The 12975-nt window shown below is 33.2% G+C and overlaps 1 protein-coding gene across 1 annotated transcript; it reads right to left on the bottom strand.

The window, feature by feature from the left end:
• Positions 1 to 6758: 6758 nt before the first annotated feature.
• LOC131657824 (uncharacterized) lies at positions 6759 to 12152 on the bottom strand. The gene is made up of 8 exons (XM_058927183.1): positions 11774 to 12152; positions 11600 to 11686; positions 11068 to 11512; positions 10005 to 10978; positions 8701 to 9921; positions 8393 to 8611; positions 7428 to 8285; positions 6759 to 7336 (listed from the first exon to the last, which is right to left on the bottom strand). The coding sequence occupies exons 1-8, from the start codon at positions 12150 to 12152 to the stop codon at positions 6759 to 6761; spliced, it is 4761 nt and encodes a 1586-aa protein (XP_058783166.1).
• Between the last annotated feature and the right edge of the window lie 823 nt (positions 12153 to 12975).

Below are 12975 nucleotides of genomic sequence, written 5' to 3'. Positions count from 1 at the left end.
ATACTGAGTTTTAGACATTTTGTTTGTAACAGATTTGTTAAAAAATATACATATAAATATCATTCTATATATGAAATACTTTAACATGATTAATAGTTTTTTCAAATTGCAAACAATAAAGTCTTGACAAATAATACTTATTTTAAACAAAATGTATTTTTAATATCTTCAAATTGCAGACAATAAAATCGTGACAAAAAAATATATTTTAAAGAAAATGTATGTTTAATATGAAATAGGGGAATATATATGGTTGATTTTGTAGGGCTGTAGAAAATTGTAATGAATAAAAAAAAATGATGTTTATTTTTTTTCTCTTAGTTTGATGGTGCTAATTTTATTTTTTAAGTATACTGCGTTTAATACATTTTTGTTTATAATAGATTTGTTTTAAAATGTACATATCAATATACATGATTATTAGTTTCTTCATATTGCAGACAATACATTCGTTAAAAAATACATATTTTAAACAAAATGTATTAATTAAATAATTTGATTGCAATATAATAATAAGGGATTAAAATTAATAATACTCTCTTGTATAAACTAATATTTGTATGATATATAGACCAGTTGCATAATTTTCTCACACAAAATATTATTTTAAGCTTAAATATAAAAATAAATTACCAATCATGATAATATTATAATGTTTATATTCTGTATTATTTTAGAATTTTGGGCTATTGCATGTTTTTTTGTCCAGGGTAACCCAACAATTTTTTTGGCCCAATGGTAATTAATATGTGTAACTTCCCATCAGTTTGGGGCAGTAAAGAGTTGTCTTGAAATAATTTGTTTCAGGTTTACGAAGAATCGGCAAACCAAACGCGCGATTTTTTTGAACAGTACGGTGACATCGGATTTGCTGCATGCCAAAGAAGATGTCCGGAGTAAGAAAACCTGTCCACGGATCGATTTTGGAAGAAGACGGAATAGAAATCAGGTAATGCGTTCCATCATTTCCTTAGGATTATGTTTCTGATTGTTAGTATCTGAGGTTTCGGAGATGAAGTGTCGTTGATGCTAAATGGGTTGGAATGCATGAGTTCGCTAAACGCGTTTATGTATCTTTATATAAAAAAATTTAATTGCTCGGGTTAGTAAAATTTAACTTTGATATATGCCCTCTTATGGCTATTATGGATTTATGGGTAATGAAGCATTCACGACCGTGTTGTGTTTTTTCCTGTTAAAGTTCTTGTAGATTCTATAACTGTATGTGTGAATGCTGAAAAATAAGGACCAAGAGTCGTTAGGGTTTAGGTGTATTTCAATCTGAAATGACACAAACATAGTACAATAGGTTGGATTAATGATTCTTGCGTTTATTGTATTGTTGTGTAATTTTTTGTTCGTATTCAGCCTGTGTTTCTTATAAGGATGTTTTTTTTCATATTGTCTCTGTTCATATTTAGAATGTTTTTTGAATTTTCGTATTGGTTTACTGTTATTCTTCAGCAAAATTGATTTTATTTATATTCAGGATGAATGATATTAAGTGTTTCAAATGACTTAATCATTTCTTTACATTTATCAAACAAATAGCTGATTATTGTTGTGGTTGTTTTTGGTTGTTAGCAACGAAAGAGCAATGAGGGTGATAGATGGATTGGTTGCTGAAACAGGGTACAATGCGGCTGAGGCAAAAAAAGCTTCGAAGAAAGCGCGAAGAGAGAAGGAACGTGCGAATATACGTCGGGTAGATCAAATGGCTTCTACATCCGCCAATATCCTTCCACAACCGTTAAGTCGTGTCAATGTTGTGATTCATTCTGTAAAGGAGGAGCCAGTAGAAGAAACGGTTGTGGAGAAAACAATTGATAGAGTCGATGGGGATCTGAATATGGTTCAAAAGAAAAAGATGGCTGATAAACCAAATGTGGGAGTTAAAGATAAGGGAAAACAGACCGTGCGAGCATGTTCATCACGGGCACCAGTTCATACTAATGTATTGAGAAAAGGAATTCAAGCAAAGAAAGGGAAAGGGAAGGAGTCTGCTGAGATTACAGAAGAGCTCTCCAATGGGGCAAAGAAATTCACTTGGAAATGTCGCATTACGAACGGCAAAAAAAGTGCAAAAAATGTTATGGTAAGATAATAACTTTGTATGTGATTCGCATAGATCTGATATAAAAGCATTATTAAGATATTAATCAATTACTTTGTATTTATGCAGCATTTTCCAAAGGAAATAGCTAAGAAATGCCTCAGAGTATATCAGGATGAAGTAAAGGTCGTCGACGTGGCGACTCGGAAGGTGTATAACTGCAGCCTTCATAAGGCGTGGAGGAAAGGCATTCCAAGTACGTATGAGAGGTACATGGCTAAGGGGTGGTATGAATTAGCTAAGAGTATCAAACTTTCCAATGGGGATACTTTAATCTGGAGCATGTTGCGGTTTTCGCCTTATGTGCATTTGACTGTGGAGAGGCGTTAGGATAATGATTTGTTGTTTTGGCTCTTTTCTTCTGCGTACTGCTAAATTATTCTGAAACACATGTGTTTTTGGAAAGATTGCTGAAAAATTGTTAAGTTGTATTAATTACTGATACAATATATGTTTGCAGTGCCATTTTGAAGCAATATTTAATTTCTTTGAATTTTTATATGGAAATACAGGTTGGGCTGATAGAAGAATATATTTAGATTTTGTTATATATACTTTATTCATAATTGACCTAAATGAAAATAAAAATATATTTAGATTTTTTTTTTAAAACCAATTATGAATTACGGTGTTCGAAATGAAATTTTTTCGTAGTTATAAAAACATATATTACATTACTGTATTCTTTATTTAGTAATATTGAATTTTATATCAAGCATTATAGATATTCTCAAAAAATTTGATATGTGTTGTTTAACCTTTTGTCAAATAGAAAAATATATATAATCTATAATTAAATTATTTGGAATAAAATGGACTTTCATTCTTAAAATTATTTAGACAAACATCCAATAATAATAATAATAATAATAATAATAATAATAATTATAATAATAATAATAATAATAATAATAAGGTTTGGAATAAGATTTAATAGTTTAATAACTTGATAAAACATCTAATGCATTGAAAGAAACAGTTTAAAAACCCCGCAGTAAATTTATGAAGCAAATTTCTTTTTTTAATGTATATTTTTTTCAAGTAAGATTGTATACAACAATCCTGATTATACTAAAATATGGCAATGATAAATGGGAAGTGTAAGCATAGTACACTAATAATTATACTTGTATAAATCTTTATATTTGAACAAATTAAAAAACTTGTGGGAAACAGTCGTTGTAATACCAATGAAGCAAACTTTTCTTCCCTAAATATATAATTTTGATTAATATATTATATTATACATGTATATTTGTAGACATTTTATACTTATTAATTTGTATTCAAATTAGACAATAATAGAGAATATAGATGGACCATTTAATTAAAATATGTATATATGCACGTATACTTTTAAGCTATGAAATGACAGAACAATAGATACATCATTTATGTCTACTTAACTTAAAGGCATAGCTCAATAAAATACGTCAGATAAAGATATGTTGGGAACTATTGCACCGCCGGTTACACCATTCAGAGTTGGAAAACGTGTGGAATCAATGAATTATTGATTCTCGCAATAGGCTGCATACCCGGTAAACTAAAACAGTCTATTAGTTGGGCTGCTTCATTTTGTACTGTTCTCTTATTCTGTCACTCTCAAAAAAAGGAAATTAGAAACGATGAGGGGGGGGGGGGGGGAGAAGACCGTGCTATGGGTGGATTTCGGACGACAGCTTGTCTGGCATGAGGTCAGTAGTAGATTTCGCATGCAACTTCAGCGTTTTTTTCAGATTTTATGTATTTGATGATAGTTATAGTTTTTATTATGTGTTTTTTGTTTATGAAAAATGACAGAGTTTTTATCAAACTGAGCAATACAGAGGTTATATAGGTAAAAAACATTTATTGTTGGTAATGGACATTTGTTCAATCGTAGAATTTGTAGAATTCATAATTATAACATGGATGTTATACGTGTTGCAATTTGGAGAAGTTGGTATCCAAATTTAACTATCCTTAAGTGTTATGTTCCATATGTGGATGGTTGCCATTTTTTGACAATGTGATATCTGGAGTTATTTACATTTTATATTATTGGTTTTGTGGTTAAGGTTTTTTTTATGATCGGTATAAGAGTAACAGGTCGAATTTATGTATTACGAATTATAGGGTTCAAATGCTTATGATGTTTATTTATCATCCATAATGTTGTAACAATGTTACGACATTTTTTTCCAGTCAGGACACGTCCATTGATGAAGTACATACAGTAGTGGATGAGGTTGTAGACTGTACTGAAAAGTCAAAATCTGATGTAATCCTTGCAAATGAAAATGCACCTGCTAAGAATGCAGTTAGGTTTGAAGAAATTTTGCAAGTCACTCATGATGATGTTCCATCTAAGAAGAACATTAGTTCTGGTTTGAAGGATGTTAAGGTTGAATACATTGATGTTCCAAATGTCGATTCCGCAAATGTCCATCATGAGAGAAGACACAGCAAATGTTTGGGCGAGAGCTCCAAGTCAAAAACAAATGCAAATGACAGTGAGAAAGAAACATCGAAGAAAGTTAAGAAGGGAAAAAATTCCTGCAATGTTAGGATAAAATGGTTTGGTACAAAAAAAACATATTGCTGGGATATAGCTATTGATAATTCGAGGAACAAAAAGGACAATGTTCAGGTTTTGATAATTCCAATAAATCCATTGTGTTGTTGACATATTTACATAAGCAAACACTGAATTAACGATATGTCTTTATACCCTTGCAGCATTTTCCAAGGGAAGTAACCAAAGAGTGCTTGAAGAAGAATCAGAAGCAGATAACGATTAGAGATGTTGACCTCCATGTTGAATTTAAATGTACAATTAAGACGGCAAAGCGTAATGGGGTACCAAGCCCATGGGAGAAGTACATGACCCAAGGATGGTATAATTACGTGGACACGAAAGGATTCGCAAACGGCGACACGTTGTTATGTCAAATGGATAAATTTTCTCCGTATCTCTACGTGGCATTGAAAAAAAATGATGCATGTCCATGGTGTAGTAAAATAATAGAACATATGATATGGAAGTACTTTTTGTATTTTTATAATTGTAAGTTGTTTCTTTGACATTGATAATGGTTTGGGACATCTAAGTTTATTGTGGTTGCTATGAATGAAATATGAACACTGACATTTTGTTAAGATGCTGATCTTTAAATCATATTTCTCTTTTATTGTATTTATTAAGAATGGATAAATATTTCAAAATAGCAGAGTCCACACTCCATTTTTTTCAAAATACATGTTTTGTGCAATCCAAATAACTATATCAACTAATTTATGTCATTTTTTTTAATAAAATCAAATATTCGTCTACATGATGTAAATAATGAAATAAAGAGAATTTTGCCTTATAATAATTTGTTTGGGTTGTTTAGTTATATGAAATACAGGCCCATCAATATTTACAGCCCAAATTGTAAGTATGAAACTATGCCTATATATAGCAGGTATTTGACAAAAGGAAATCACCTGCTCTATTATAGTTACTACATTGGAGATGGTGAAGTGGGGTGTACTGTTTGTTCCCTCTCCTTCCAGCAGGTAAGTAAACTGTGCATGTTTAACTATGTAAATTTATAAATGCATACCAATACTTCATTTTTCTTTACTAATGCATCAAGTATAATAATTGTTCACAAAGGGAGATATCAATGAAAACTAAGTTATGGTGTAAATTTTTTGTTAGATCTGTTAATCGAAAAAATCTTTGTTGTGTATGATGTTTAAGTGATCCAGAAAGAGACTCTCTTGAGTGGGCACGCAACATCTTGAAAGAATTTGACGAAGAGCAGGATAGGATGTTTCAAAATCTTATAAATGATGGATTTCTTACTGAAGCGGAACGCGTGGCTGATTATAGTGGGGAAGTAAAGTGGAGGAAGCATGTCACAAAATCAAACATGCATGGACAAAATGCACTGGTAAATTTACTGAATGTTCATCAGGACTTGTGTTTATATTTGTAATGATGTTGTAGATAACATCAAAGTTGTTAATTCTGCAGAATATTCCAATGGAAATTTCAAGGAGGTGTTTTGGTAAGGAACAGAATGCAATAAGGATGGTAGATCTGCTTGATGGAAAAGGTTATCACTGTGTAATTATTAGGGCTGCAAGGAATGAGTATGAAAAACATATTGGGCTTGGATGGTACTCTTTTGCAAGAGATAAAAAACTTAAATCAGGAGATGTGCTTGAATTCTCCATGATTCCGTTTTCAGGTGTGATGTTTGTTGGGTTAGTAAACAGTATTTGACTGTGCTGAAATGTTTTGATATTAGGGTCCAATGTATTGGTTCATTATCTTTTTAGCTTTAATGTATGTCTTGTGAAATGTATTTGTTTAAGAATTCTGCTTTTATGTTGTCTGTAATTTCTTTTGCCGCTGTATAATCTTATGATGTATGCTTTATGCAGAATGTTTGTGTTTCTTTAAAGGCAACTGTTCGGTATCTATAATTGAAGCATATGTTGCGTATGTTCATAACACTATCTTATAAAAATAGAGATTAGGAATCAGTAAAGTGATAAAAGTGCAACATGTCCTTCAAGATCCTCAAACTGAAATACAAAATTTGTAAATGTTAAAGTGAATAGTTTAAGTATTCACATTCATATTTGAATAAAACATGTAAATGCGACGCTATAAGTTTTCAAAGACTTCTTTGAAAACGACATTCGTCGTCACCGCCGATGGTTGTTTTTCTTTGTCGTGAATTAAAATCTTTAGGCCCTTTCTGCTCTTTACTCTTGAAACGGCCACGTAAAATTGACCATGGCTGAACACGCTTGTTGGCAAATATATACCAACAAAATCTAAAGACTGCCCTTGAGATTTGTTAATTGTCATAGCGTAGCATACCGTTATAGGAAACTGTCTTCTTGTCATTCGAAAAGGCCATGGGGATTGGGTAGGAGTTATGTTCATTCGTGCAATATATACGACACCTCCGATGTTCTTTCCGGAAAGAATTTTTGCTTCAATAACGTGGTCAGCCAATTTGGTAACAATAAGACGTGTTCCATTGCAAAGACCTTCTGCTTGATCAATATTTCTGAGAAGCATTATTGGAGTACCAATCTTCAATTTGATCTTATGGTTTGGGACACCGGAGGCTTGCAATGAATTCAGAAATTCTGGAGTTAAAACATCAAAAGATTCATTGTCGTTTCCGTCGGTGGTATCAACTGAATCTGAGCTTAAATACTCCTTCTCTTGACCTACAAGTTGACAGTATTATTTGTTATCGCAAATAACATTCTGCTTTCCAAAAAAAACATAGACAAAATTTGAGGAAAAAATTTTGTTTACCGGGAAGAAAGTCTAAAATATACTGATTAATTTCATCAACCGTCTCTATGGTTCCAGCTAATATTGCTCTTGACTGTAGAAAGTCTACATTATTGAAATTCATATGAAAGTTCGGGTAAGTGTTTTGAAAAATTGCTTCAAGGGGATCATCAAAATTGGAAATCAATAGATCTTTGGGAATGTCAATCTCTGCATAACCATCATTAGGTTCTGATATTTTCCCATCTCCAACAGTTAAAATCCAATCCGAGAAATTTCTTAACTCTGCAGTCGTGGTGGATGTTGCCGACTGTTGTAGTCGCATGTTCTTTGTAAGTTTCAAAACCTTACAGTGATCCCATATGTATGATGAATTGATTGTAGCATGAACTATATCGGATCGGCTGCCTCTTGGAATGACCGGAAGAATTTGCCTGAAATCACCGCCAAAAACAATTACCTTACCTCCAAAAATTTTATTTGATGATTTGGATCCACCCATGATATCCTTCAGGGTTTTATCCAATGCCTCGAAACAAAATTTATGACACATTGGAGCCTCGTCCCAAATTATCAACTTTGATAGTTTTAGTAGATCACCTCTTTCGGTCCCTTTGTCTATGTTGCATGTGGAAGATTCAAGCGTCGGAATTGGAATTTTGAATTTAGAATGCGCAGTCCGACCACCTGGAAGTAATAGTGAGGCAATTCCTGAAGAAGCAACTGTCAAACATATTTGTTTCTTTGACCTTATATACGAAGCTAATGTTCTCCACATATAAGTTTTTCCAGTACCGCCGTAACCATACAGAAAGAATACGCCTCCATTCTGGTTGTTCACAGCCATCATGATTTGCTTAAATACATCCCTTTGTTCATCTGTTGGTAATTATAAGATAATTATGATTTAAGACTAAGATAATACGTATTCATATACAATTTGGTAATGCATTCATAAGTAAAATACAAACGGGCAATGAACAAACCTGTGAGATTCTGATACAACGCGTTGAACTCTTGTAGTTGTTCAACAGGATTGTAGCTCCGCTCTTCGTAAATAAGCTTGTTTCCAAACTCTTCAGGAACATATCCTTGTGGTTTTGGCATCCCAGGAAAGTTACTTAAACTCTTACGACTTCTTTCAAGTAATTTTTCAATCTCAATCAAAGTTAGATTGTAGATTTCTTGTTCTGATAGCCTCAAACCTATTTTAACATGACGCAATAACAGCAGATTATTTTATGTATACAGTCAGGAGAGTTGATGATTAATATTGATATCAATTAGATGTTACCTTTGTTGTTGGCAATAATCTGCTGTGAGTAAAGAATTCCATCAGATAGAAGATGTCGTGTTTTGTTCCATACGTGCCTTGGCCTGTTAATGCTACTTGACAATAACATATGAACAAAAAGTAATCTTAGGTAATGGCCAGATCCCCAATGAAATGCCTCCGAAATAGCGGCTATAAATTCGCGATCATCCCCGATAAACCCCATTGCAAAACATGCATCACGAAATGTATCGTACTTGACGTTATTAACTATTTTCAGATCAGAATAACTTCGAGGGCCCTTAACATGTGTTAACATCATCCTGAGAAAGTACAATTCTCCTGTAGTTGGAGGAACCCAAATTAACCTGCCAATTGTGTAACCCTTCTGCCTGGGTTTCCACTCTCTTTTCTTTTTGACATATACAAACTTTGAAACAAAATTGCTATATGTCAATTGTTGAGCTTCTCTATACTTCTTATTAGCTTCAAACCATGACGTAAACATCGACTCAGTAACACTTGGTTTCTCAAGAACAGTGGAAATATTGCTAATGTCAGTATAATATACTGAATTTTGACCTTCACAGTGGAAGTGTAATCTTTCTACAGCTGGTTTCCTTCCATGAATGGGGAAGCCATAAATTCTCCAAGAAGCTTCGCTTGGAGAAACATACCTACAGTCAATATACTGCTTGATTTCATCGACATCTTGCCTCTCAATGGGATTTCCATTTTCACTCATGACGATTGCAGCGGTTATTCGATCATAGCCTTTGTTGATGTATTTAAACAAATATTTTATGGATGTACTTTGATTGCACCATTCCATATTAATATGAGTTTTAAACTTCAACAACAATTTTGAATTGTAGGGAACAACAAATCTATTGTCAACCTCTATACCATTCCTAATTACAGTGTGACCGTTGTCCCTTCTTCTGTAAACCGGATAACCATCTTCATCGACAACTGTATCTTTGCGGAATTCCTTAGGAAAGTATTTGGAACATTTACCTTCCTTCATGCATTGCAAATTCCGATTTGCATTTCCGCATGGTCCGTGAATCATGTGGCTTTTGACCAAATTATATAACTCACCGTCTGTATCCTTGTTAGGAATTTCAGCGGATATGATCCAGTCAATATCAGCAGGTGTTGGATATTTGCTGGAGGGATGAAGGAATATCAAAATGTGAGCGTGAGGCAGACCTCTTTTCTGAAACTCGATGGTGTACATATCTACAACAAAATATAATGTATGAATAATGATATTTCAGATTCAGAATAATATATATCAACAGTTTAAATGAAACAGTACTTACACGCAAGAACTTTGCCCATCATACTTTTTTTTGTCAAATCTGACAGTAGCTCATCGAATTTCATCTTAAATATTCTTGTAATGAGGTCCGGACGATCTGCTGGTTTAAGATTATTAGAAGCAAGTACATGTTGCAATTCTGGCCAGTTGGGATTGCACGTAAACGTTATAAATAGATCCGGAAATCCAACATAACTACAAATTGCCATTCCATCAAAGTAGAGTTGATCCATGTATCTGCGACTACCAACGTACGATGAAGGAAGGACAACCCTTTTACCTGTGTTTGCACCATCGGTCTGACCATTGCTTCTGGCATCTGTTAGATAGCTATACTTTCCAACTCGAAGTTTAGACTGATTTTTTCTTAACCATCGAAGTCTCTCAGATTCCATCATTGTAAAACCATCAACCAAAAACTGTTGAAATAGCCTTCTTGATCTGAGAATTGTTTGGGCCTCATTCTTTCTGTCTTGAATACGAAATGCAAACCACTCTCTAATTGTAAGTCTATTTCTTTTAGTTGCCTGCTCCCACTGAACATCCTCAGTGTCTACTACTACGTCCGATGATTCTGAATTAGGTCTATTGTGTGAATCTTTATTTCGATGTCTAATGTTAGGCCTGTAACCATCTTCGCCATATGGGAAAAGCAATGGATATTGAAATCCCAAATATGATGTATGATATTCATCTATTCTTTGAAGTTGTCCAGATTGTTTGTGCATTATTATGTCCCTCTTCTCAGCAGTGTCGACGTCACCAACAATTAGAGCAGCAACTTCGGAAACAGTTGGTTGATTGTAGATTCTTCCATCGGTTCGTCGCTCAGAAATAAGACGAAGCTTTAGGTCAGAAACATTGCCTTCAGAAAGAATATCCCTTGCCATCTTAAAACTTTGTGCATGAACGTTGTGTTGATATAACATAGAAGAAAGTTTTTTCACTATGTTAACATCTATTCCGTCTTTTGTTCTGCAAATTATAACAACGAAACATGGAACGTCACTCATATGTCATACAACATATAATATTATTATACATGAATTAGTAAAGAAACATACTTGAATCCTTTTACTCTATGATGTATCTCATGTTCTGTATCAAATATATATAGTTGTGCAAATCGGGGATTTTGTCCTGGTAATGGTAACATGCTACCTATACGATGACATGATTGTCCTTGAATTCTATAATTCGGAGGACTTCTACCATTGTTAAAGCGGTTGTCCATTTTAGCACCCGGAGAAGTAAATGCAAACATCATATTGAAAAGGCGTATTTGCTGTTGAAAATTTTTTGATTCAGGGCTTGTTTGATCAAACAACAATTTTTGCAAAATCTCCGGAGGTTCTCTCAATAGAGGAATTTGAACTTTACCATCTCCGCAACACATTGTGAACTTGGGATTTAGAGATTGTCGATATTTGTTCTTCCTTTCTAAATACCACATTTTTGCACAACATCTTGGACATTCAAACACTGGATCGCCTATGTCGTAACAATCTCCTAAATATATGCGTATCTAAGTTAACAACTAAAATGATGATTGACAATAAAACTTAACTCAAAATAATTACATAAATGTTACAAAACCTGATGCTAGGGCATTGACAGATACAATATCAGTGTCCATATCATCTTCATCTTCGTCCATAACCATACTGTGATCTGAGCTCCAACCTTTGTAATACAACACATGCAAAGTTTATTAGAAATATGTAAAGCTTTAAATTCATAAGAATGTACATTACCACAAATAAATCATACTCTCTGAAGAATCATCGTGCATATTATCCTCTTCACTGTCATCTTCAAAAAGTTCATTAATTTGAGGAGTTGGTTCTGCTGAATTTTTTGAAGAAGTAGAACCAAAATCACCAACAACGTTATCAAACCTCCTCTTTAAATTCGTCCCTATATTATTAATGTTCCTGCAAGTAACGACTCTTGATCGTTTTTTATTTGAAGAAGTTGAAAGACCGTTCATCACTGAGGATGCATGAGTTTTGTGCAAGCTTGTTAAAACCGATTTGCTTGAACTTGGAATGTTTGGAGAGATAGTAGAAAGTGGTATTCTGGTTTGAGGAGTATCGTGTCTACTAATAGAGGCAGTTTTGCCTACGTTCTCTTTCTGCACTCCATTCATCTTCTTTGCTCTCTTGAACTCGAGCTGACGTTTACGATGAAGTCTTGCTTCTGCTGATCTTTTTTGTTCAACACATTGCTAAACCATTTATCTTCAAGCGCTTTTTGTTTCTGTTCATCCATATTTTTGGTATTTTGATATCTTTAGACAGCATTTGAAACAAATACTTATGATGAATAAAAAGACATGATACACGTCCACTCAAAAGTTCTGCGTATGAAATAATTATAGTAGGAATAGGAGCTGGTTTTCGCAGTCATGTTTCTTCTAAAACATCCTTTCATATGCACGCTTAACAAAGTTAATAATTAATCTTTCTCCTCCACACTTCTATTTATGTAATGGTAATGGTTATTATTGCTGGTATTACACGTTAAGTGCTGTTAAAATCTCAAAGCATGATAAAAACCAATTATGATTGTCTAAAACTTGAAAGAAAGAAAACTCGTGACCAATCGAAAGCATGCAACTTTTGAATTGGGTGAATAAATGTATTTATTAAAAATGAGATGTTTTTAAAAAAACAATTCATAAATAATGATATAGCAAAGTTGTATTGTTTTCTGATAAAAAAAAAAACTTGTTGAAATTATCAGTATGAGCCATTATTTAGAAAAATAAATATGTTCAGTGAATAACAGCATCAGAGCTGCGGCATCTATTTGAAATCATATTTTTGAATATAGTTGGAATATGAAATAATATAATTATGAATAGCTATGTGACAATACAGTTTTTGTTGAAATCGTAGATTAGAATATGTACAGTAGTGTGACAATATATGTTGTATTAAGCATATAGATCAACCATAAGATCAAATATT

The sequence above is a fragment of the Vicia villosa genome, linkage group LG3 (assembly GCF_029867415.1).
Source record: "Vicia villosa cultivar HV-30 ecotype Madison, WI linkage group LG3, Vvil1.0, whole genome shotgun sequence".
Taxonomy (NCBI): domain Eukaryota; kingdom Viridiplantae; phylum Streptophyta; class Magnoliopsida; order Fabales; family Fabaceae; genus Vicia; species Vicia villosa.
This window is presented reverse-complemented; position numbering and strand designations above follow the sequence as displayed.